The sequence below is a fragment of the Falco rusticolus genome, chromosome 7, assembly GCF_015220075.1.
Source record: "Falco rusticolus isolate bFalRus1 chromosome 7, bFalRus1.pri, whole genome shotgun sequence".
Classification (NCBI taxonomy): domain Eukaryota; kingdom Metazoa; phylum Chordata; class Aves; order Falconiformes; family Falconidae; genus Falco; species Falco rusticolus.
This window is the reverse complement of record NC_051193.1, coordinates 41,906,587-41,933,842: the sequence shown is the minus strand read 5'-3', so window position 1 is coordinate 41,933,842 and position 27,256 is coordinate 41,906,587. Positions and strand designations below refer to the sequence as shown.

Genomic DNA, 27,256 nt, shown 5'->3' with positions numbered 1-27,256 from the left:
CAAGGCTGCCAGGAAAAAGGGCACTACAACACTGGAAGGAACGTGGTGACCAGCAACAAAAAACAGGCAAAAGTGCTCGATTTCCATCAATAAAGCTAAACATAGCTAAGATACCCAAGGTAACATAAGGATTCGGGTTCCCAGGTCACAGCTAAACTTATTTAGGTATGTAAATTTCCTAGGCATTCTTAGGTTACAATTAAGCAAACAAGTTACTATAAGATAAAGTCTGTGGATTTACAGCTCATCAGCACTGAAGCCAGGTAGCTGCGTAGCAACCTTACTTTCAGCCAAGGTGAACGGGTAGTACGGTAAAAGACTATCAGCATCTGAAAGGAGCTTTGCCCTAGAAGACAGAGAATGCTTAAGATGAGCAGCATACAAAATGGGTTAACTAGGACTGATGGGACGAAAAGAAGGAAACATATGGGCTGATTAGCAGAAAGACTTCCTGGCAGACAAACGTGTTAGACCATGGAGCAATTTCCCACAGGAACTGGTGAAAGCTGAATCGGTTGGAGCTTTTTAAACCAAACAATAGACAAAACATAGGAAAGAATCCTGCACTTCAGGGAAACAGAGCATCGGTATTTCCGCATCTACGGAGCCCCCCTCCCCAATTCAACCAACCAGAAAAGCTTTACGCAGGTTTTTTTATAACTGGGTCCTTTCTTTGCTACAGCAGCTTTGCTCCCAGAAAGGGAAGCAGGCCTGTCCCCTTCCGTAAGGCAGCACCACTTGTGCGTCCACAGGCTGCCCAGCTTTGATCCCTGTGTTGCCTGCGGTCAGCTCTGGACCATGCAGGTCTGCAAGACATGAAAGTAAGACCAATAAAAATTACCTCCTGCATTTGAAAATGACTGACTGAATCCACTATCTAGTGACTGCAGACATTTGCCAAGTCCTTGACCAAGGCAGGCTTGCAGGGTTAGTGTTCTGGGATATTAATGTATTGCTTACTACAGACATGCGTCATTCAAGCCTTAACTAGAGCTTTCCAAATAAATCTGCTCTGAGGTTTAAAAAGCCCTTACACAGCTCAGCGGCATTCAGAATGCAGTAGACAGCAGTACATCTAAGTATGCTAATACTACAAAAAAACCTATCGTAGTTAAGAGTTCAGCCCATTAACTAGCCTGTAGCCATACAGGGCTGAGTAACCTCTGGTTTATTAGCTGTGACCCATAGCTATTTACAAAGAGACATACCAATATAAATGTATTTTGGTGAGTGCTGTAATGTGCTCTGTGGTTCCAGGCACTTCCTTGTATCAACTACCAACAACCACGATTTTTAAAAGCCCAGTTCATTTCACAAAAGGACAAAAGGCTCTCCCTTCACAAAGGAACTTAAAGAAGTGACTGTTTTTAATATTTGACAAGTTCATAGTGTCTACAGCATGTGTACTTTGACACCAAACAGGCTACCAGTGCAGTTAGGAAACGCCCTGTGCAAACACAACTCTTTTCATTTACTGTCTGACCAGCTTTCAGAGGCACTCTTGGTTCACCAGTAGCTAGACAGGAAAGATTACAGAACATGCACTTCCACAGCACATCCTAAGTTAGGCACTTCAACCCTGTGGGCATCTACATCCCATAAAGATGCTGTAAGAGATGAAGGTAGGTCATGAAAAGGATGCCCTGTCATATTCATTACTGCAATGAGTAACCGACAGTAAGACTTCAAGGCTTGTCATCTTTTCTCACTGAAATCTGTCATCTTTCCTCCCTTTCCTCACCCCACAACCCAGGATGATGCTAGGAAGCACAAGCATGAACAATTCATCTTCAGACTGCACTGGCAACAAGTACTATGCTGTCTGTGGACAGGCTCACCTTTGGCTTTCCTGCTAACAGTGGGAATTTCAGTTTTACATATTTTACTGCCTGCAGACATAAGCAAAGTAGAAGGGTAGCTAAAACATGCTAAATACCATTAAATTTATCACAGTAATATGTGGCAGGAATTGTTCCTATGATTAAAATCAACACAACATATGTACACATAGAAGATAAGTCAAGCTTTTTTTTCTTCTCCTTTAATGTAGCTCATCCTATAACATAAAGTAGGAGAACAGGTTTATCCAGAAAATTTTAGAGAGTTACTTACGCTTATTTTGGATTCACCCTACTTACACTTGCCACGGTTAGTGGTGCACCAAGAAAATAGAAAGGTAGAACCCTCCCAGAGCAAAAATTAACCATGGCCTGTAACACCCACAGCAGGGTGCAGCATGTGAGAAAACTTCTCAGGCAGCTACAGTTGCAAGAGCACATTCTTAAAACATAAATGAGTTTGCAACATCAGCTCTGTGAGATTTCATGCAAAACTAACAGAACTCAAGAAAAGGAGAAAGCAGCAGCTGGAACCATCAAGGCTGGTATAATGGAAAATCAGGTGGTTTCCTGCAGAAAGGGCAGTCGGCACTGGTGTAGCTGAGGCACTGCAATCTAGATGTGTTACGACCGCAGCAGCGGGCTTTGTAAACAGCTGCCCAAGTGTAACGAGCAGTGCTTGAAGGCAGGGGCAAGGAGCAAACAGCTCTTCTCTCCATCGCTCGGCACTTGCCAGGCTGTGCTGCACAGGTCACCGATGGTACAGGCTGTGCTTGCAGAATGAAGGACAGCAATTCTGCAGCAAGGGTTTTTAAGCCAAGAAAACCCCAGATGACCATTAGCCCCACGTGTCACTGTAGCTTTCCTCCCCAATAGATCAATTCCCTCCTTTTCATAGCCACTTCTAGTCACCTCTTTGTCCCACAGTCACTAACAGACCAGTGCCCGCGATGCAGGAAAACTGTGTCTTTATCTAAGCAACTAGGCAACAAGTGGTGATATGGTAAATTAACTAGGAAAAATATGCTCTCATCGTGCAAAGGTGTGCCAAGCAGTAGAGGGTAAATATAAAATTCAAACTATGTAATAATTCTGTTGAGAAAAGTGTTTCACTGCCTCTCAGAGGATCTTAAAACCTCTTCAATCAGTTAAAAGCTCCTAAATCCCTGATGAAATACAGACCAATACTGCTAATGGGTCAAATTAAGGCCCCCAAAAATAATCCGGTCTCCAACGTGGGAACAAACCCAGGTATTTTAACTGCTTGGAATATCCACCACAAACTGGCTTAAAACATGTGTGGCTAGGGTTTCGTTTTGCTTCCTTTAGCCAGCCATCTCTCCAGGGAACTATAAAATCTGCAGACAAGCCAGCCAGCCCGATCCCTCCAGAAACCTCCTGTGTTATCCCGCTATGCAGAGGGACCAGCTTTCCCAGCCATTCACTTCCCCCATCTTTTTTTCCCTTCTGCTCCAGTAGGTTGCAAGTCACTGAAAGAGGCACCTCCACTCCAAACCCTGCATTTGCAAGGCTAAGAAACTAAAGCTTATAAAAGGCAACTTGCCAAATGCTTCACCTAATGTCCTCCTGGTTAACCTGAACCATGATTATGCCTGTATGTTTGGGATCAATAGGCAAGAAGTGTGTAGAATAGGAAGTTGCAGCACATTTTGCCTCCTTCTCATGGCAAAGCTTCCAAATTCTTACTCTCCATGAGACAAGTGGGAGCAGGAGACAGAAATACAGACAGAGCCTGTCAAGGAGGAGAAGGAAAAAAAAAAAAGAATGGAAAAAAAGAAGGGAGATTCACCCTGCAGCGGAGACTAAGAACATATACAGGAGAATTCAGCTGTTTTCTTCCCTGCCAAAAATAAATGTCTCAAGTAAGTGCTTCAAGTAACTTTTAAGTATTAAAAATAGTTTATGAAAAATGGGTGCCTTTCAAGCTGTCTCCTTCTACGGAAAAGTTCCCAGCAAGCATGATGAGAAATAACTAAGACCTAACAGCAATTAATTTCCAGCCCATGCAATAAATTGCATTTTATAATTTTTATTTATATATCAGATTGACAAAAAACAGTTAGACATAAGCTAACAACCTACTACACAAAGGTGGCAGCAGCACAGTAACAATTTATTGGACTTATTCCGGGCTCTTTTATTTGGTTGGATTTTACATTAGGAACCAACTAGAAAGCAAGATAATTATTTTTACCGGGGAATATAAAGTTTCTCCTGTTCATCCTGTGCCTGCAGGAGGGGTGACCTTTGTTTTCTTGGTAATAAAACTTCTCTTTCCCAGTCTTTATGTTAGACATACCAAGCTCATGACAGGAGTTTGCTATTTCAGAATCAGAAAGTTGTCCAGAGTTTTAGAGAAAATGGGTAGTATCCTTAAAAACATGTCTGGGACTGCTCTGTCTACCATACGTGGTATTTTCAAATGTAACAGGAGACACGGCTGTGGCACAGCCACATTCAAAAGCCTGATTCTTCCTAAGAAAATGAGCAAAGGAGGACACAGTGGCATCGATTTGGTCCAGATCAGCAACATAACTATGTATTTTATGCTCCTCAACAGATTCAAACAGTCCATGTGGAAATGATGCCACTGTTGCTACCCATAATGGCTCATCCTGCAACCCCACTCTCTCAGCTACACCGCAGGAGCACTGCCACAGCTCCTGCCCAGAGCCACCGCCTCTGACCAAAGGACGCACCAGACTACAGAAAAGGTTTTTAACTGATATGGATCTTGGCATTTTAAAGCTTGTCTTGTTTACCTGACTGGCCTAGTTCCCTCTGTCAAACAAAACTAAGCAACAACCCATATCAGCCATGGATAAGTTAAAATGTTAAACTCTACTATGCAATGAGAACAGCTTTCAGATCCTTCCTATTAATTTTCTCATGCCCTGGTGTTGACTCACCTGGTCTGAAACCCTGCTTGCAAAGAGGTGCTCAGGCAAGAAATGTCTCTGTACTACTGGAAAGAGCAATCTTTCACCCCTTCAAAAAAACATATTAAAAGTGCAGGAATAAGCTACTGGTGTTCAGGTTTTTTTCTTTATAGGGGCAGGGGTTCGGCAAGTCGCCATGCTACTTGGCTTCTATATTTATGTCTGCTATAATTTGACCAGTTCCCACAGAACCAAAGTCCCTCACTGAATACTTAAAGTATCTCATCTTCTGGGGAAAACCTTTTACTTAAAAAAAATTTTCATCCTGAAATTTCTATTACTTGCCTCCTTTCCCCCCATGTAACTAGAATGCATATAGAGTACACATCCCTTTTGCGTATGGCAGTATCTCATTAACTGCAAAGGAAAACCAGTGTAAACACTGAAACATTAAGAGAAACAACTTCTTCTGTGAAGCTACTAGGAAATAAAAGGTTAAAAGCCTGTAATTTTAGCTTTCGTCTACTGCATTGCCACTAAGTAGTAGATTTACAAATGTAATTTTTTTTTTAATAGAGCCATAAGAAACACAAATACCAAAATCACGCTATTTTGCAAAGTATAACTACGATAATCTCATTCAGACTGGAATTCTGCTCGTGACACACAAGCTGTTGCACGTGTGATTTTGTGTATTTTGCTCTGAAGTTAGAAAAGTAAAAGTCCCTCAAAAGTGGCCAAATACTACAATTTATATGAATGTTCATAGAGGGGAGGACCAATAGATTAGCCTTAGCAGAGGGACCCAAGAGGCTCTTCCTTCCTGTACCCCAAAACTGTAAGTCACCCATGCACATTTACATCATTAACTAATAAAAGAGGTCTAGATCAACCCAAGTACAAGCAGTATTCTGTTCATTCAGAAGAATTTCTCAGCTAAGATTTGGGGAGGGAACAGGACGATACAACACAGACACAACAGACAGAATGGGCCTCGCACATACACACAAAAGTTTGTACAGAGTGGAGTGCTGCTTTCGTTGTTACACCCAGAGGAAACAGCTAGAGCAGTATTTGGCATTTTTCATGAACCTTAAAAGCAGCTGCTCAACACCTTTGAAAAGCAGGTTCATTACTTAGTAACTTACCCTCAGAATTCAGATACAAGAAGGACCAATATGGTCATGCTTTGTCCTACAGCCCAAGCCCCAGCCCCTCACCATGACCTCCATCAAAAGTGATAATCTGCCAAAACACCTTTGTGAAAATAACAAAAATCATGATTTGAAACAGTTTCAACTAACTATGAAGCTAATTTGGTAAGTAGTAGTATCTTTTAATGATCATTTCCCCTAGCTTACAGCCCAGGGTGTGCTGCAGGTAACACGTGAGTCACAAAGCACTCTTCTGCCTGTCTTGGTGCAAGAAACAAGCTGCGAGAAACACAGCAGCATAAGCTGGTACTTAGTTAGCAAGCAGCAGAAGGGAGCCAGCAGTTTAGAGGGGACTATCCTAATAGTTCATCATGCTGCAGGAGGCTTCCCATCATCAATGCTCTCTCTACATAAACAGTCATTCAAATACTGTACTCACACGGATTCATGGATTTTGGCTAGGTCTGTGGTCACATACGGGCAGAGACACGTATAATCTGCCTCTTTTTGCAGAGGCAGAGCAGACATAACCTGGCTCTACCAGGGATGCTGCCTGGCCTCACTGGCACGGCACAGGGCTCAGGAGGCTAGTAAGTCCCATGGAGAAACAAAGCCAGTCCTCTGCCACACTAGCACAATTCTGCAACCTCAAAATGAAGAGCTGGCTTGCCTCCAGCCAACTTCAAGCACAGGACAGGCCCTAAACATACGTCCTTCAGTACAGCCTGTTCTGAACACCACAGCCCAGACATTTGTGAAGGGGAACAAAGAAGGATACCGAGTCAGTGCAAAGAGTGGTTTGAAGTTTGAAATTTGCTCTTCAAAAGCTCTGTCCTTTAGGCTTAACCTGCTTATGCTAACTGCAGAAACATTCAGCTCAAAAGGAAGTCCCATATGCAGAGCTTAAACAAAGGAGACAGTAAAACTCTACAAAATAAGGGACAAAATGCAAACCTATGACCAGCAAGGTTTATGTAACCTTGACTTAAACAATGCTTTCAGCATGGAGATTAAGTGACAAACTTTTTGGTAGAAATGCCTTGGCTTTCTTTCAAGCACTTTATCCCAAAACTACAACACACAGGGAAGTGTCATCTAATGTTTTCATGAAGGCTAACTCTACATATTTTATATATGTAGTTTAACGTATTTTCATGGGCTTTAGGTTTAGAATTAGCTTGTATAGAGTTTATTCTTTTACCCGTTTATTCATCAAATGTATGGCTTTTAGAATCGGTGAAATGACAAACATGAGGCAATGGGTATTAAAGTAGGTAAGTATCCATTGTTTTTCACAGAAAACAGACAGGAGAGAAAAGTCAAAATCAGACTGAAATGACAGGAAACGCTGCATGTGCTTTTAAATGCAAACAAGTGCAATGAGGGCACTTAACTGAAAGCTCTAGCCACAATTAATCGTTTCTTGTTCCCATCAAATGTAAATTCTTCAAATCCCTGACTACTGCAAGCATCTGGACAAAGGACAGCACAACCTTAGATAATCTCTTTATGCCATGCACAGAACAAGACAACCAAGACAGGTTTAGTTTGACTTACCCCATCAGGTTAAACAAACTGTGTGACTGCCCCAAACAGACTACATGTGTAAAGGCATGACTCTGCCCTACCTCCTTAATAGCTGGCTCATCTCAGATAAACCTTGACAACACAGTGAAGCATGATTTTCAACATCTGTAGTGTTATGAACGAAGTAAGCATGCAAGCATGACAGCCTTCAAGTCAGTGAAGTATGCGACACTGAAAGATCTCAGACAGCTAGTGTTAAAATATATTATAGACATGGTTTTACAAACAGAGATAATTCAGCACTGTTCTTATGTTGAACTGTTCCAACTGTTGTATGGCAGTGTAAGTTAGCAACAGAGGGAAGACCTGAGGTCTTTCACTAAGTCAGCCTCATTGTTTTAGTAGAAAGTACCACGGCTCATGCTCAGCACTGTACTGTCATACTTTCCTTACTATGAAAGTCTGTTTTACATGGGATATTTTCAGAGCAAAATAATAACATTCCCTGTTTTCTTCTCCTTGAAGACACCAGATTCTAAGGTCAGGGGATGAAGAATCTGAAGTGACTGCAGGAATACCAGCAGCAACAACCTGAATTCTACTGAAATCTCACCTTTTCTATTAAAACGTAGATTCATACTCAAATTCTTTTAAAACTCAGATAACACTAGACCTAAATGCAAATATTGCAGTTCGGTTTGTTCTTGAAAAGCTCAAAAAATGGTAGAATTTCTTCACCCTACATCCCAGAATCTGAAAGTATAGTTAAAATAAAGCATGACTTTTCAACACTCAATGTTTCCCCACCTACTATGTGCCCCTTGAACCAGTAAAATCCATAACCACAATGTCAGCTATGTTCCTGTCAAGTTACTGTTGCCTACCAAACACAGACGTGGGGTATTTACCATGTATTTCATGTCCATACCTCAGACCCCGAGGACAATTTTTAAAAAAGAAAATGTTTTTTCACTGCATTCAGCTTTCACCTCCAATGCAAACCAAGTCATTTAAGTCAAGCGAGTTATCAGTATCAACATACAACAATAAGTGGTCTGAAATATGCAGATATTCAGACTTGAATTTATAATCCCTCTCGATCTCAAAAAAAAAAAAAAAACGAAACAAATCCCTAAACCCAAACCCTAAACAAGATAAAAACCCTACCACTCTCAGGAAAAGAAATGTTGATTATTAGAAACAGCAGTCTTACAACATTAGCATACAGCTTTAAAGTTGGAATACCAGCCTAGATCCCACACCCCTTCAGCAAACTTTTATTCCTCAGCTTGGTGAAGCACTAATTAAGAAGATTTAGCAGATTAAAGTGTGAGTTGCTTTAATACCATATAGTTGCTTCTATTTTGAATACTCAGGAGATGCTCCATTACAACAACTGCAGACATACCATGAACACCTACAGAGGCAGAGAGTATCCTTAGATCAGGATGACAAACATGCAAGTAAAGACTGAAAAGCAAAGAATTTTACAAACAGTGCCCCACAGAAACATGGAACTCTTCAGTAAGTGAACTGCTTTGTTTTGCTTTAAAGTTCTATTTACTTGCTGTTCCTGGGTGTTTCCTCATTGTTTTACGGTTCATCGTACTACTGTGAGCATGCCATAGGCAACCTCACTATGCTGTAGGCTGTTGCTAAGTTATCCTCTGCAAACACACAAAGTTCTTCAGACAGAATCATAAACAATCCTGATAGATTCAATAAATAAAAGTTGTAGCACATCAAGCTTAAGAAAATTTATAAGAAATTAAAATTCCTAATCATCAGCAACTACGCTTGGTACTCCTGTCTAATGAAGATGAAGTAAACTCTGTTAGCTCTTCTTTTAAACATTAACTTGATGGTATTACTGCACCAAACCTTGGCCACAGACAGCCATATCTGGGCAGTAATAATGACGACCTTCAAGACAGCATTTCCATGGACAGATTATTTTTCATGCATGATTATGCAGCATTTACATTGCAATTCTCTACACAAAGCAAAGAAGACAGCCTAGTATTACTTGCAAATCACTTACGCTGTAAGCAGAGTTAAGTTGTACCCATCCCAGGAGACTCTTGAACAATAGTTACAAAAAAACAGTCCTCAAGAACTAGGAATATTCAGCGCTAAGGAAAAGGCAAAAGCAGTCAAGATTCATTGATTTCAGAAGGACACATCAAAAGAGACACAGAGCCGAGAGCTACAGAAACACACAACAGAGCCCTTTCTGGCTGTTAAGAAAGAACAGGACACCCCGCAATAACCTCAGCTGATTCAGGACTACCACAACTCCTGGGACATGACCATGGCATAGCAGCTGCATGAGAACTGCTTTCAAGTCCCAGGTGGCTCAAAGGCAGTGGGCTGGCCACACCTGTCTTCTAGAAGCACCTTTGGTTTGAGCTCAGTCCCTCCAAAGTCCCCCTGCAATGCTGCAACCATGGTGCTTCCAGCTGGTTTCCTGGGGGTTTGCTGGGGGAACCTCTGGGTAAGGCACTCCCTCCTCCACTGCTGTCTGGAGAGGTCCTCCTCGCACACCAGAGGGTACACTGGTTGGCAGAGCAGGGACTTGGAAACCAAAGCCAGGAGCATGATGAAAGCAGACCTGCTGAAAACATCACTCAAACCTTCTGAGTGACTAAATCAGCACTTTGCCGTTTAAGCAAAAAGGAACACGACAATGCAGAAGTTGAAGTAACAGCTGGGAAAATGCGTTTCCACTTGCTATCCAGCTTTCCATAATGCAAACTAACTACCCACTGACCACCAGGGTATGTTGCTATCCTCTTTCCTTCCTTGAAGCTGGACCTACTCGATCCTAACAGAGAAGTAAATATAAGCCACTGAGCTGCTGTACAATGGGCTAACTGCCCTAAATCAGTAAAAAGACATTACACCAACCACCCCTTAAGAGGCACTGCAAGGCCTGGACCGTACTGGATACGCTGAACATGCTCTAGCCCTGGCAGCTGCGTACAAATCAGAGGCCAGCCGTACCAGCTCAGGTAAAGCAGCAGCACACCCATGCAGCACACTGCTCCAAAGCCAACACAACTTTTGTGTGCATCAACTTTTACAGGCTCAATCAAAAATACCCAGGTTTTAGGAAGCACAGAAAAAAATAGAGATGCATTGATCTAACCATACAAGCTGGTTGAAGAATCTAAGAAGAGACCCAGCAGGCAGTAACATCTAAGACAAGTCATCATGGTGTTTATCAAAAGTAAGCATTCAACACACCCGTTAGGCGAGACTGACAACTGGGGTGTAGTTTCCTCACACAGCAAGAACTGAAAGCAGTGTGAGGGTGGTGCACTTACTTGACTGGCAAGAAAAAAGGTCTTCTGGTCAATGCAGGAGCTTCATTGTTAGAAACCCACCAGCAACTCCAACCTGCCCGTTTTGGCTCAGAGGCGGAAGAACCATCAGGAGCAGGGACAGGTAGGAGGATCACTCACCAGCAGGGAGCAAGTTATCTCTACCTCCTTTTCAGTCACTTAGTTCAATGATAACCAGCCATAAAGGCCTTGAATGGTATGCAAGTCATCACCACAGCAGGCTCATGAACATGATTACATCTGCTTTGACTCCATTTCAAACTGCTTGTACTTCCCCCCCCCCCCCCCCCTTTATAGCTGCTGTTCTTTTTTCAGCCACTTAAGGATGTTATCATAAAGGAAAGGGTATTACAAGATAAGCTCATCTAGGTCACAGGAAAGAACATTTTCTAAGCTAACCTAAAGCACAAACGATCTCTCTGCAATCAACATAAATTCTCTATAGACTGCAGTTACTTTGTCCTCTAATCTCTGTTACCAGTAATTCAATGAACAATTTTAACACAGTAACTGTGCTGCTGAGGTTACAGGACAGTGGAGTTGTGCAATGAAGCTTCTTGTACAAGAAAACAATTTCAGACGCACTTAGACCTTTGAGTAAAGGAAGCTTCTGGCTCCAGCCAACAGTTTACTACAAAAACAAAGCTAAAAAGCTTTTCTCAGTTCGCAAAGTCAGCCAAAAATTCCTCTACAACAGTTGTTTCCCTTACATTTCAGTCTCTTACAGTATTAGCTCATTCCCAATGGCATCTTTTCCATCTCGTCTTCAGATGATTCTGTCAAAACACTGTAAATAACTTGTTTGCACTCTGGCAAGGTACCAGGAGGAATTTATTATTATTATTTTTTAATGTCCTTACTGACTACTGAATACTCATAACAAACAGTCAAATGAGGACAGAATATACATGTAACTTAACCTATACAGTAACTTTACATTAGATACAAAACACCTTTTGTTCAAGGAAGCACACCAGTTGGGAAATTAAATGAGGCAGATATAATTTATCAGAGCAATCTCAGGTTAAAAAAATTACTAGTGAACTCGGGTAAGACTCTGAACTACCCTGGATGCTAAAAGAAGAGTATAAGGTGTGGTTTCTGCCTTCCTACTCATAATCTCTGTCGTGTCATTTTTCAAAGACACAGGAGCACCACCCACATTTCAATTTAGGTTGGTTTGGGGTTTTTTTCCGTGGCTGGAATGTCAGATATCTTAATGACTGGTTAACTGACAGCATTGCCTTAGGATCCTACAGGTCAACAAGCAAACTTTAAGCAAATCTAGAGGACAAGCTCTCTTGACATGCTTTTGCTGACCTGTAATAGGAGCAACCAATAAAATATTTTGACTCCTTTAGAAAAATAACCTTAACATAAGAAGGGAACAAGTAAAATATACTATGGCATCACCATTTCAGTGACAAATCTATGCTGTATACCAAAGGCAGGCTTGGATTTCCTTTGCTTTTAAATGTGCAGGTAAGTCAGAAGGCATGGATACAAAGCCTCCTATGAACAAACCCAGTGCTCTACAGATGGGTGAGCAGGAGGGGAAGCAGCAGAGCACAGGGTGTGACGACCACTGATGAATCTGCCTTGCAGCACTGCACAGACAAAGCTCGTTGGCTTTTGTGGCTCCTCTGGCTTTGAGATTCATACAGCTTCAGTATTATGTCAATAGCACACTGTCTTTAAATATACCAACAATGTCATCCCCAGTATAAATCTGAGCAACAGAGATATATTCATATACACCTGCCGGAGAAGCCTTGTCTCCAGCTCCCACCCCCAATCTACGGGAAGAAAGTCAACTCCTGCCCTCAAACTTCTTCTCTTTAAAAAAAAAAGCTTTCGAAAAGGAGGGGCTCTATTTCTACCAATTGCTAAGTGACTGCTTACGGCAGATCATACCGTTCGGTATCCAATGTCTATTTTGATTCATTTAACAACTGTGGTTGGCTCACCCTTGCCCCCAGCATAGCCAGGAGAGAACCACAGTAATCTTATCTAGGAAGCTGCAGCAGCAGTCTCCTTTTGGAGAAGTCACGTGAGGAAAGAAGGATGAAAAGAAAAATTAAGATACTACAGCTCTCAAATTTTCCACAGATCTGACCTTATGCTAAAGAAACAATTTTGGATAACCCACTTCTACCTCACTTTAGAGAAACTATGCCCGTAATCATTTAACTGTCGCGTCTCTCTCCTTTCTTCCTTGGACTGAGATCCTACATTCAACAATTCCCACTCTAAGCTATTAATTGCACAGCTTTTGGTAGCAGTGCAAAATCAATTTTAGCAGTAAACATGCTCAAAAACGAGACAAAGACAGTGATTCAAAACAGTCAAAAAGTCCATGAGTGTTTTCCACTGATATGCTATGTCAGTATGAGAGATACTGCAAACCAACAACCAAAGGCATAGAAAACATCTACAGCATATGCTTTTCTGTCTGATCTGCCTACCTTCAGAGATACAGCAAAACAAGGTCTATGCTGTCACCAAAGAAAACAAAGCACCAGTGTATTGCTCTCACCAGAAATGCAGAGTTAAAGTGAATAATAAATATTCCTTCTAGCAAGATACATCATTCTTAAAAGTGTCCCTTCAGGAAAGAAAAAACAACAGAGCGGGTGGAGGAGAAGTTAGGCTGTTCTGATTAAGCTGAAGCCACTCTACTTTCTTCTGTTGTAATTCCATGAAGGCAATCAGGTTCAGCAAACCATTTCCAGGTTTCACTGTGTTTGAATGTGCCCTGTTTTATATAAGGGCAGCTGAAGTACGTGTGCTAAGAGTTTCTCTAACTTAAGAAACTTCAGGGCCTAATGTCTTTAAGCACCAGGTTTTATTGGAACCCCATTCCATCTTGTGATATGAATACATTTATCTCCTTTAATTGTGAAGTGCCAGAAGAGCAAACAAGCATGCAATGATCTCCATATACAACTATCTCAGGTCACAGCCCAGACCAAAGGAGTAAATAACTTTTGCAGAAGCTGGAGAAAGGCAGAGTCAACAATATACACTACAACAACTTCCACAAACTCCACTGATGTTCTGCAGAGTCCTCTGGAAGTTCATGCCTACCAGCCACGCTCAGTGAGAAAGGCAGGCATACAGTCTCCTTTACTGTTCTGGTAATATCCTCTCTACAAAGCTTTGGTTTGAAGCAAGTCTGAGCTATGGTGGATACCAGAGTCATTGATCCCAAAGGAACATTGTTGTCCCAGTGGAACAAAACCCCAGGACTGAAGACAGGGTTACAACTGCTGTTGCAGGAATGAGCTTGCAGCTCTGCCTAAGCTGAGAACTGCATGAGTTTGCCCCCAAAACAGACAAACGATGGGACATTCAGCTGGGAGGACACCTCAGTACTAGGGTCAGAGACAAGTGTTACCCTTGGTCATACTAACTCCCCATTCTTCCTACTCCAAGAAAAAACTTCAGAAAAGGTCAAAAGAGCCATGTGCATATTTGTACTTCAACACAGACTTTGCAGTTTCAGCAAACCGCAGATGAGACAGGTTGGCTTTAAAATATGGCATTTCCCAAGTCACATTGTCTCCAAAAACACTGCATTTGCCCTGCCTTGATACTGTAACACAACATCTGCCTCCAGCGAGACAAATAATCCTATTGTTTAGTGCAGCCCAAAACTAAAGTCCCAGTCTTTGTTGCCCATAGGCACCACTGCAATAATCATGATTAATAAATGCAATGTCTAATTGTCATTTAGTGCAAAGACTGAGACTGTATGTTGCAAAATATTCCTAGTCAAAAGGAGGCAAATACAGAGTTTTACTCCCCAGCATTTCTGTCAGGGTCTTATGTTTACCCACACTGTTTCCTAAGGAAGCATTATGAAGCTTTGCAGTTCACAAAAGTATCTGGGGAGGCACTTATACGCTGATGACTAAAGGAGTATTACACACAGCAAACTGCAGAAATTACCAGCCCCCATTAATAGTCCCATTTTCCTTCACACACTCATCTTACTCTACAACTCCTCCATTCTGGCATCTCAAAGCAACTTAAATGGCATTCTACTACATGGAATATTATTACCTTCATTAGGAACAAGAGGCAGAATTTGTAAGGGAGTTGTCCAAAGTGTCTGCAGTAAGTGACAAAGTGAGGCAACTCCACACTGAGATCTCGGTCCCATTACAGTCATCAAAATCTTTGGCAGAGGTCCCATGCAGACTGGATTTCCACCCCAGGACATCCCAGTTCCCAGCCTTTAGTAGTTAGGACTCACTGCCTCATCAGTACATACCAAGGAGTCAAGAGAAGACAAAGGGGCTGGGCAGAGCTGGCTCCATGGGCCAAAGCAGTACAAGCTCAAACCTGACAGCCATTCATTACGTATCTGTTACAGATTTCTAAATCTTAGTCATGTTTTCACTCACCCAGGTGACTTCTGCAAGTGATGGCAGAGCCTATAGCTCTCTGAGCCACAAAAATTTCTTCATGGTTCTCTCATTCACTCACCAAGAGTGAAAATAAATCAGATCTAAATGCATTTTTGTTTGGCTTACTCTGTCCAGTTTTTAAGAATAACAGTTTTTTTATTTAATCTGCTTAATCCACGTGGTGAAAACGTACTGTAGTTTTGTCTTCCTCCCCTGCTGCAACAAATGTGTATTTATCCTTCCTCCCCACTGGACCAGAAAAGGGCCACGCTGTACTTCAGTGACCAACATGCTGACGCAATATACAGCGGCATGCCAAAAACCCCCTTCCCTGCACTGGAACCCGTGCTTCACTCCTGCTGGGCAATGCTGCTTCTTGGGTACCAAGAAGCCTCACACAGAGGGACCTCCCCTACTGGGAAGGGCCAAGGAGAGGATTCAGGGTTCTGTTCTTCCACAGTCCTGCTATTTCTGGATTTAAAGGTGAGATTATTACACCTTTTTCGAAGACCTCACTTTGTGTTCTCAGCACACTCTGCGTAGTGCTGATGCTAAGAAGTACCAGAATGTTTTCAAGATTTTAACCAGCAGCCCCTCACCTTCAAGCACATGCAAAGTACCTCACACAATCCAGACTGGGGAGGGCTAGAGGGCTTTTGTAGCATCATTCCAAAAAAATGCATTGAAGGCAAAGCAGACTGCCATTCCCAGGACAACATGCACTTTACTGAGGGCCTGGCATACATGTAAAAATAAACTTTCTTCTCCCTGTACTAGACAGCCAATTCTCCAACATCTCAACAACCCTGCTTGCTTTGGAAGCTTTCCAGTCCTATCTTTCTGTATATGCTATCGGATATATATTTTATAAGCTCCTTTTCTCAGAACACTGCTATTCCAAGGTTATTCCATTAATACTTCATGTGAAAATAAACCTCTCCATTTCAAGAAAACAACAGTTCCCTGGCAACAATTAGTGGGAACTGTTGTCATTAGTATTTTACTCTGATTGAAGAATTAAAAAGGGAGAAGGGGATCTTCAATTCTCCTTCACAGGCTTCAGTAAAACCCACAGCTCAAAGGACAGTTTTCTTCTCCAAAGTAAAAAAAGAATTAAAATATCTCAATTCGGAGGGAGTAGGGGGAAAAAGGAAAAACAAAACAGCAGGCGAGACCATTGTAACTACTACAATCAGCTGTTCCACATTGGAAAACATGTTGTCCTCCCCATCCCACTGCTATTAAAAAATGTGCAGCTTGAAATACAATGACTAATCCCACTTTTATAGCCAACTGACTAGAACATCTTTCTAAGATAAAAGAGATTAGTGTTCATCTGAACCAAAAATACCCACCAAAAATAGGAAATAATCGCTATTTATAATTAAAAAAAATGCAGGCAAAAGCTCTAGGAAAACTTGAGCGTGGAAGTGCTCAAAACGGCTTTGAAGTTGTGAGAAATGCAAAGGCTCCAAACTTTGTCACACAAAGACCAAACTGGCAATTTGTCAGAAGCCAAAGGGCTGCAGCTAATTATTCAGGATTTGCATAACTTGTGAAACAAAAATAAATGCATGTCCCCATCAGAGGTACTTGTGATGATTTCCACTTCGCTGCACATGTTTTCAATCTTACATTCTTCAGACTAAGCCAAACAGATTTTTTCCTGAAAAACAAGGTAGATGGGGATGTTCTCTCTCTCCCTCGCCAGCGTGCAAAGTCATAAGAAAATGGATACTTTACTGGCTGAAGAACCACCAACAATTTTCAGTTCTAAATTAGGCCTTATGCTAATTTGGGGGAGGGAGGGGTGAAATTGAACAAAATCAAGCTTTTACTAAAAAACATTAAAACCAGCTTTAGCTTTTAGAAACTACCCAAACCCCTTATTTGCTAGGTTCCATTATAGAAAATAATTATTTAATGGTAAATGCTTCATCAGACAACCACTGCATAACATCAGAGGCTGCCTTTCCCTTGAAAGGGTGAGGAAAGAATTTACTAAGAAATGCCTTAATTTACGTATCTACTGGCAAGTCACCCCAATGCCAGTGCAAGAGCTGCTCTGTCTCAGCCTTGCCAGCTGCTGCCTGCCCAGTAACTGCCTGCAGACCACAGCAGATGGGCTTCGGTCATGTCTGTCACCTGCTCAGAGCATCTCCACCCCTCCTCTGGCCACCAGCTCACACCACTCCAGCTGAGCAGGCAGCTGTGAGGGGTGGGAAGACCTGGCAAGAAAGAGGAGGTAAGTAACTGCTACAGGAACTGCAAGAGCATTTCATTCAGAATACTTTAAATGCAGCTGAATTGGTGCTGTTTTTCACTGGATGAAAACCAGCAACACCAGGTCTGCTGACCACCTTCAGCTGCTCTTCCTTTCCCTTTGTGTGCCACACAACAACATGGGGAAGCCCCAACACTGGGCAGTGCATGGCCCCACACCTCTTCTGAGGCACCTGCAGCTAGACCCCCGGCCACCCAGGTTTGCCAGCACAGCTCCCAATAGCACTGGGGCTGCTACAGCAACAGGCAGGCTCCCTAGGGGAGCACGGGCACATCCTTCAGTCTTCCCTCTTGCTCCAGTTTAGCAGGAGTGCTTCCTTACCTCACAGGGTACAAACAAGTAAGCACCCTAATTCAGAAAACACCCTGATACTAGGATGATGCCTACTTCAATTAAGCAAATGACCAGCTACAAGGTAAGAGATACAACACTGTATTCTGTTAAGAGCCCGTATTTAAAAGTCAGGAAGACATGGGTTTGTCTTGCAACGTAACACTGGTTTGTAGCTGCCCCACTGACTTGGATTTAAGCAGCAAAAAGCAAATCTAGTTCCAAAAGACTGCCAGATCTTAAAGATGCTGCTATTCAGAGTTCTGCCACTGGCCACTGGAAAAAAAAGAGAAATAAGCTAACCTGTTAATGCTCCCAAGTGTTTGAGTGCAGGCTCAGACTCATACTGTCTTTTGCAAGTTCATAACCTTGACAGCTTTTTATTAATTCATCTACTGTACTATCTTTTAAGCCAGATAGCTTGATGGGTGTTACTCAATTGTACTATATAACATCATGCATTTCAGCTCCTATGCATTGAGTTCACAATGAATTCTCACTATGTAAGAATTCAATCAATATTTCTAAAAAAATTCCAATTACCTATCACCAGACAACTTGAGAGGTTCTTTGTTTGTTTTCAATGCGATGCTTGAATAATGTCTTACCACTGGATCAAGGAATATGCCTGTTAAGCACCCCACTGCCAGTCCTATTCTTCCAATATTTCTCTTTGGAGGATGCGCATGCTTCCCCACTCAGTAGAATAGAAAGCTAGAACTACTCTTTTTACTGGAACTGAAAGTCTAAGACAAAACACAGAACTTGAACACAAATCACAGAATGTTAATTGCTGTCTAGCAGCAGCTTGCTTGATAATCTGCCCAGCACAATTAGCCTTAAGAAAGCAAAGTAAGAGGATTTCATCGGTCTAGGTGAAGACTAGAGGACCATCCTAAACCCCTACTGCAGGAAGGAAACAGAAGTCACACAGGTGTTTATTTGAAGACTTCTCCCTTTAGTAGCAGGAAATTCTTTCCTGCTCTTGTGAAACATCTTCGGAAAAGAATAATCTGATGTCTGTTCACAGAAGTCAGCACATACCAGTCCATCGTGCTTTGCTATCTAGTAGTCATTAACTGAATCTTACCCTCCGTCTCACTACTTATTACTGGAAAGTACATCTAAATTCAGAATTTTAAAAAAATGTATTTAGAGAAGGAAATAGATAAATAGCCTGTGTATTTATGCAGCTTGTGTTACTTTCTGTTGTCAGGTGTAAGAGCTGGTTTCTCTTGAACAGTATAGTTTCTTTAAAGGGGAAGGGGAAACAAATCCAAGAAACACTGCTGCTTAACACAGGAAAATAATATTCCCTCTATCAAATAAACTTTGCCCAGCAGGTCAACACCAAGACATCCTCCATCTAGAAGCAGGGCTAGTAGGATTGATTATGTCAGGTGACTCAAGCAAGCTTCCTAAGGAATGCTGAATGGAGAAAGAACCCATTTCTGATACATCCCCTACTGGCTACAAGTACACGCATCAGCATATATGAAGGAAGCAACACACAAGCAATAGGCAAGGGGTGATCACACACAGCCATCCACTCTCTCTAGCAAAGCAGCAGGCATCAGTGTTCAGGGTATGCCTTTGGGGCACAAATTCCCAGTATAGGTTAGTCTGACATCTCAACTATACTGTGACATTTGAGACCACAAAATACTTTTGCACAAAGTCCTGTGTCACAAAGTCCTTTGTAGTTCTGTCCAAATGCTTCCCAAAATGCTATTCCAATAAAGAAATCCTTTCCAATTATTTTGTGTCTGATGCCTACCCATTAAGCTACACAGACTTCAGAAGACTAACAGGTAACCCACAGAAGGTTACTACTTTATCCACAAAGTAACATGGAATTTGCCCGCTGCTCAGCTGATCAGTGCATCACTGAATTGATCTCGTATGAGCACTTTGCTGCTTAAACATACAGCGTAGGTGCAAATGCAGACATGAGAATATAATGTGCTGGGGTATTACTAAAATAACAGTATCCCCTGGACAGTGAAACAGCTTTCTCCCTGTGCTGCTTGTGAAGCTGTGTTTTGCAAATACTGGTTTCTAAGTATCTATCTGGAGACGCTATTATCACAAAAGAAGCTGCTCCTTAGCTCTGAGCAACAGGAGATACAAGTAAGAGATGATGGTGTACTGATGAAAGGTTAAACGCAGCCAGTAAAGTATATGCCCCTTTTCATTGTAATACCATGCAGTATCCCATATTTTTGGGGATACCAAGCACATAAACTGGAAAATATATCTTTCAGGTAAGTAGCAAAAAGAATCTGTTTAAGCCTTTTCTGATAGTGAATTCTTTAAAATAACATGTCCTCATTTGTAATTTTTTTTGAGCTTTTCTCCTACTCCCTGCTGCTGTTGAGAAGCACTTTTCACATGGACTTACAAGCAGCCTCAACTATCAGTGGTTAGCACCCCGTTTTCCTCCTCTCTATTGAGGCAGTTTCATCTCTGAGGTACTAGAAAACAAGTGTGAGGAACACACTGCCCACAGTGCAAAACGAGCACTCAGTAAGCATCAGCAAGAGTGAAACCTGTGACACACAGCTCTTCTAAGTACATAAGATAAACCAGAAGGAAAGAGTATGCTTCCCTTTTGATCTGTTAGGGCTATAATGCTCTATGTTACAGCTGTCACGGTAACATAATTCCTTTCCCAAGTTGCCATCACCCTTTAAGTAACACTTCGTGTGAAATATGACCATTCAGACCCGGGAAAGAACAAATGTAGCCAACACCTGAACTTCGCTGTACATGGGCTACAACTGGAAGGCACTTTGTATTGTTTCTCTGCTCACTGGGTTAGAGAACATTCCTTAAGCCGTATTTTTTTTTCAAAGGCCAGCTCCTGCTTCTGTTAAGCCTGACTGTGAATGCAATAAACACAGAGTAACATCATGTAATCAACTACCACATCTTATTAATTAACAGACACAAGAAGAGTCTAACTGCATTCCCACTTTCACCAGGGCACCTGTTGAGTTAAGATTAGATGGGCTCAACACATGCCTCACAAAAGGGGGATCCTCTTTTTTCCAAAAACAGTATCCATATCGGAGAATTGGATGAAAAGAAAACAAAATTAATTAAGCCCAGGTCATATTGACATCCAAATGACAGCGTTTAAAAATCAGTAAACCTTCTTTACAAGAAAATAGAGGAGGGAAAAAAAAATCAAATATCATTTTTACTCACCTGTACTACTTCTACTCCTCTTTTCCTGGAAAAGAAAAGGAAAAAAAAAGGAATCATTAATGTTTGAAATGTAGGGAATATCTAAAAACAAATACCAATGGAAAAGGGTTGCTTCATACTGGAACGCAAACAATAAAAATCTGCACTAATGGGCCTGACTCAAATTTGGGAAAGCACTTGTTCAGTTCCATTCCCTGCCTAGGAAGCACTTGGGCAGCCTCTGGATCATGGCCTCAGAAGTGACCCAAGACGCATACTAAGCAGCCACACCACTGGGACTGATACAGCTGCAGATGAGCAGAGGTAGGAGGTGGGTCATGTTAGGGAAGATGTGCATTAATTTTAGTCACTTCTACTTTGCTCTTCATTTCTTATCTGCCCTCAGAGTGTGTGAATTGCACCAAAGCACATCCCATATGATGGACAGATCTTTGATTTTGATCCAAGTATACAGGCATAAATGTCAGGGAGAATGAACAGAGCACCTTGCAGCTATTTATCCTCTTACTTACAGCCTTGTTCTACCCAGTCATCTTGGTACACAGAACGCTTCCCAGAGCTACACACACACAGTGACTTGAAACCCCTGCCAAGAAACTTTGAAGCTGTCCCATGGCTTGTCTTCATCACAAGCACAAAGACACCCAGGCTTGCTCCACAGACTAACCCTGCAAACAGAGCAGGAAAGCAGACAGAGGAAGGGTACAGGCACAGGTCAGGTCCAGAACAGAGAGACTGCCCTGCAGCTGGAGCACCCTGCCCAGATGTGTCACCCTGCTGCAACTTCCATTGCAGATACATCTCCACAGATCCACCGCTCAAGACAGATTATCCATTCTGGAAGCAGTGCCTCAAAACTACAATTATTTAAAACTCCAGCTGGTGATTAGGACTGTACTGTGTCAGATGGATCTAACTGTGGACCTCAGGCAGAGGCAACAACCCCTACATCATGTAGCTATGCCCGAAGAAAATCTAATTAATTCCACAAGTAGCCACACAACAAAACGCGTTAAGATTCAACCCCATAAAGTGAGTACGCTCCATTGTTCCAGCCTCAGCAAGCATCAAGCTACAGGCTGGGATGGGACTCTGTGTGCGCATCAGCCCTCAATGCTGTCATTTCCTTTGGACAGAAAGGGACACACACCCCAGTACGTGAGCAGGGAGACGGACACAGCTTCCTGTGACACTGTTCTAGACAGCAGGCAGTCTGGATGTGGGGACACCAGAGAGTGCAATGCCACACGGTTTAGACACACACTTGGACTTCAGTTCAGAGACTTGCAGTCAGCCTGGCTCCTGAAGGAGCAGACTTCGAATACTCGGGGTTTGTCAGAAAGGCGCAAGCCTCTGAACGATGCTTTGACCATTTGGGGAATAGTTTTGGTGACCCAGAAATGTCAGGGATAAGAGACTGGAGAGGCCTGCTAATTATACACCAAAATGTTGAGAACTGCAATTGGTAGAGCCAAATTAGGCATATCTGCAGAGATGGCCGTCTCCTCTGTTGATACGAGAGCTGAGATTCAGGTACCTACAGCCAGACAAAGCTCAGTCACTGCATTTGACAAGTTGTCCAGCAAAACAAACTATTTCTGCTCTAGTCTTGAGAACAGAACTGAATCCCTGGCACAAAGCCCAGCCATCCCTGCTCCATGCCATCCTCCCAATATATGCAGGCTGTTAAAATATGCTAGAACCTTCTCCTCACTTGGACATAGGAAATATAGACATAGGAAGACACAGGAAATATAACTTAAAAATCAAGCACCTCAGCAAGCACAAGACTGGAATCTCTATTCTTTGGTCTCCCTAACTCCCTATGTGAAAACTAAAGATCCTTTTTGGGGAGGTCACAGAGCAGACTGCTTAACTCTGCCCTCAGTACTTTTCTAAGAGCATCCATGGTGCTGCCCATAGCTGCAAGTGCTGCACACTGCTGAATACACAATGGCTCCTCCAGTTTTCTGCCCAATACAGCAAGTCTTTCTTTTGGGAAGCCATTACAAAGATGCTCAGAGGGACAGGCAATCAATCAGCATCTATGACACAAATTGCTTCCTTCTTCCACTTTACCAGGCTGGAGTTTTCTCCAGCCTAGAAGCAGCATGCAGTGCACAGCCACAACAGAGAGCTTGTCGTTGTTCAGCAAGGAAGTTAAAAAGAAAATGAAACCAAGCACCTATTGCAGAATTTCAAAGGCTACTGTTATCTGCAAGAGGATGTTAAGTGGTGAGTGATTAATATACTGCCATTACAGTGTGGGAAGCACTGCTGCAGACCATCATCTGAGGCTGGCCAGATGCATTCCAACTGTGTTTTAAGAAGAAAATACAAATTTTGTAGAGATAGAGTTAATAGCCAAATTGTTGAAACCATAATTTTCACACAGCTAAGCAAGATAAATAAGAAATATTAGGTGGGAAATACTTTTTTTGAATTAGGGCACAGCCTACTCAGAAGCATTCCAAGTATTGTAAGCTAAAACTTAAAATAACCAAACCAGCCATATTTTTGCTGTGTCTACCCTGGATTAAATAGAACAACTCAAAACTGCCACTAAAATACACCAGGCTTTAGACAGGACTGCTCCAGAGCCCCTGGAAGAATAGAGGCTAGTGGCAAGGGCTGCATTTCTTGCCATGCCTGCACACACACTGAATAAGCTTTGTTCTACTTTGAAGAAAAAAAAATACTCGCAAGCGGGTTGCCAAACCTGCTTGAGACACAGTCAGTCCAAAGGTTTTCTATAATCCTCCCAAAATGGACTTCGCAAATTTACCGAGACTTACTGAAACCAATTGTACTGCCCCAGCAAAAGGGAAGAAGCCAGACCAGCACACGAGCAGGGAGAGAAGGGGTGCCTGCTGTTAGGCATAAAGTCACGCGTGCTTGAAAAGCTGCTGGAAGGAAGATGCAATTACCAAGGCTGGCATGTATTGCTGGGTCTTCCCCTTTTTCAGAAAGGGGTGGTGGGGGTGGTCCCCTTTGGTTACCTGAAAAATGACAACTTTTTAGTATAACTTTTTATACTAAAAAGTTCTCATTTTTCAGGTAACCAAAGGGGACAAGAAACCATTCAAGTATGTGGATTTTGAGGATTAGTTAATTCAGGAAAGATCCTCTACTGAAATAGCTTTTTTGAAAATAAGTTATTTTAAAAACAAAAGTTATCGAAACGATCAAGATGTCAAGCAACCATGCACCTCTGTTCTAGCATTAGCTCATTCTCCGCCTCAAAGATTTCCTAAGTCAGTGACTCCAGGCTTTTCAGCTGAGCAGGTCACAGTTGCAGGCTGGGGCAGCAAGACATCCCTTATGCAACCAAGCATGCAATAGCATCTAACTGCGCCAACTGCCTGACATCACATTTGAAAGCTGATCCTACACACAAGAAACTCTAGGACGCTAAAAAAAAAAAAAAAAAAAAAAAAGGAAAAAGAGAGAATGAAGCAGACTGTGGGCCACAAGCAATAATTCCCCAGCAAGGGGCTATCTGTGCAGGACACACTATGGACCAAGACGGTGGCTGAATTAACTGCTCTGCAGTCCGACAGCACCATGGACCAGCCGCCACTTCATTCTGTGGTGCTTAGAAAGCTAGTAAGAAAAAATACATGTACAACCTTGCTGTACATTCTTTTGGGCTGTTTCTTTAGCAAAGAACAGGCTTTCTGTTACTTATGCCAAGACATGCACCACAGATGCACTTAACATACATGAGATACTACAACAAATTCTTCTCCCAGCGTAAACCACAGAGGCTTGCACGGGTACAGGACTGTGGCTCAGACACAAGCAGTGAACTGGAAATGCTGCAGACAAGCCAGACAGTGAAGAAAAATTACATGAGGGATACAAGATCCTGTCCAGGTTAGGCAGAATGCTTCCAGAGCTACAAAAGCCTATGTCAAAGATGCTGTCCCCTGGGGGTGCGGGCGGGAGGGCTATTTCACTTGGAGTACTGACCACCACTCTTGCGTCCCTCAGTGTTGTACATGACCCTTCTTTATTCCCATGCAGCTTGTTGTTAAGCCACTGCCTATCAGAGGAAGGGCTCCCATTCCCAGCCGGCCTGGCTGCCTCCCGGTATCGGCAATAGGCTATACAAAACCCACAGCAAGTCTCCCTTTCCGAAAGGAAAAGATAGATCACTATTAGCTGTATTTCCCTTCTCCCTCCAAAGAGGCAACACAACTGGGTCAAAAAGAGACTGTCTGCCTGCTTTCACTGAACAGTTGTTTGAAAAATTATCAGTTCTAAACCAGGAATACCCAGAGATCACTGTTTTAAAAATACATTTAATTCTCCTAGACAAGAATCTTGTACTCCAATCACGAGCCCAGGGGGAAAGAAAAAAAATTACTAGCAAACATTAGAAAACCTCTGGAAGAAAAGGGGAAAAGTGTTTGAGGGTGACAAAACTAAACACCTAAGTTACAGAAAAGCTTCAGTGTCTTCAACTGGCATAGCACACCTAAAGCTATGGGAACCTATTCAGGTGCAGCAGAAATTACTGACTGGTGCTTTGCATGTTCCCTTCCTTCAGTACACAGCTCTGCTGAATGACACATTGCAACACTTAAAGGAAAACCAGAAACATTTAAGTAATCGCTGCATTAGCCTGCAATACCAAATATAACCCAGAAGCTTGTTATGACTTACTGTTCTATGCCTGAAACTAGTGAACTACTGGATAACGCAAGCCTCACCATATGCAGTAGCAATTAAAATAATCACCATGCAAGCTGACTTCGTGGTTAAAGTCAGAATGATGTATGGATTCAGAGGAGAGTTCAATATCAAGTTACTGAAAACACACAAATTAGTGTTTTGGGACTGATGTTTTACCACAGTCTCAAACTACATAGAACAGCTGGCTTTTGGGGTTGTGTTTGGTTTTTTTAACATCCAAAGTAAACAGCTTGGACCAGACCCCCACAAGCATCTAGGGCCTGAACAACATAGTGAATGACAGTTAAAAGAGAAAATGACTATCAGGTCAAGTATCATAGCTATGGTTAAATTAAGTAACATATTTTTGCTGTCTGGTCTGAGTGATAGATCGAAAAATGCCTAACAGAATTTACCATTTCAAAGTAAAAGCCAATCTTTTAGCCTAAGAAGTTATTAGTGCATGCAGTGAGGTTCATTTTCTCAGACAGAAGAACGTTTTACCTCCAGAATTTCCTACATAAGTGGAAAATAATAATAATGTATTGCTTCGATATAAAAAATAAAAGCATCTTCCCAGAAAAGCAGTACGTTGATGTCAAAGGAAGCTGTATAAATATTAATAAATCAAACACCTGCAGCCATAAGACTTTCTGCCACACCATAATTATCAGACACTGAGGAAGGCACCAGGCAAGCGATACCAAAGCAAAGCATGAAAAACAGCCAGTACGGGCTATCCACAGCCTTGCAGACAGCCCGTTTCTCCTCCTGGTGCAAAGGCAAGTTCAGGTCATTTGCCTGAAGTTTTTCCATCAACAGAATACCCTGCATTTCTGTTATTAAATATTTGTGAGGAGCCTTGCTTTTATTATTTTTCATCACTGATGAACTCCATCTTCTTGTCTACCAGGGAAGTAACCAACTGGCAACCTCAGCACAGGGGTGCTCACTGTCCGGGGGTGACAGCTTGCAGCCACAGCCATCAGTGCATGCAGAAGTTAACTGAGGGCATCTGCAACTTTGCAAGACTGAGCTGTAATGAGGGGATTTTTTGTGGTTTGGTTTTTTGCACACAGACTATCAAGCAGGCAATTAATCAGAGTTATTATTACCAGTTTATATACAACTATTCTTACCTTTCAGCAAGCTTTTCCTCAGTAATCAGTATTTTGGAAAGATTTATGACTGAAATAGATCAAAAGTTTGCATTTGGGGAAGGGAGTCCTCCATTTTCTCAGTCTGTAAAGCACCATAGATCCAAAGCAGAAGGGAAATAAAAGTGCACCTTTATAAGCTGGTAGGAACAGATACTGTAGTATGGGGGAGAAAAAGGTCTCACTTAAGAGTTTTAAGTGCTCTTTAAAGGGGTTGAAAAGAGCTGAGACTTTGGGCTGCCACAGAGAACCTTTTAAGTAGAAAAAAAAATTATGGGGGTAGCCCCATTTGTGCATTTGTCCATGTTTTTATAAGGAGAGAATGGGCCAAGCAATAGCAGCCCTCATACATCAGACACTACAATACCATAAGTGATTTTCACACCACCTTCCCATTCATACATGGCATTTGGTAGAACCATC

The 27,256-nt window shown here is 42.2% G+C and overlaps 1 protein-coding gene across 2 annotated transcripts in view; it reads right to left on the bottom strand.

Annotated features, from left to right (window-relative positions):
* ITPK1 (inositol-tetrakisphosphate 1-kinase) overlaps positions 1–27,256 on the bottom strand; it is a 149,366-nt gene that overhangs the window by 94,353 nt on the left and 27,757 nt on the right. For both annotated transcript variants that reach the window (XM_037394329.1, XM_037394330.1), the window contains exon 3: positions 21,000–21,024. In XM_037394329.1, the coding sequence (XP_037250226.1) occupies positions 21,000–21,024 (25 nt within the window). The remainder of the gene's footprint in view (positions 1–20,999; positions 21,025–27,256) is intronic.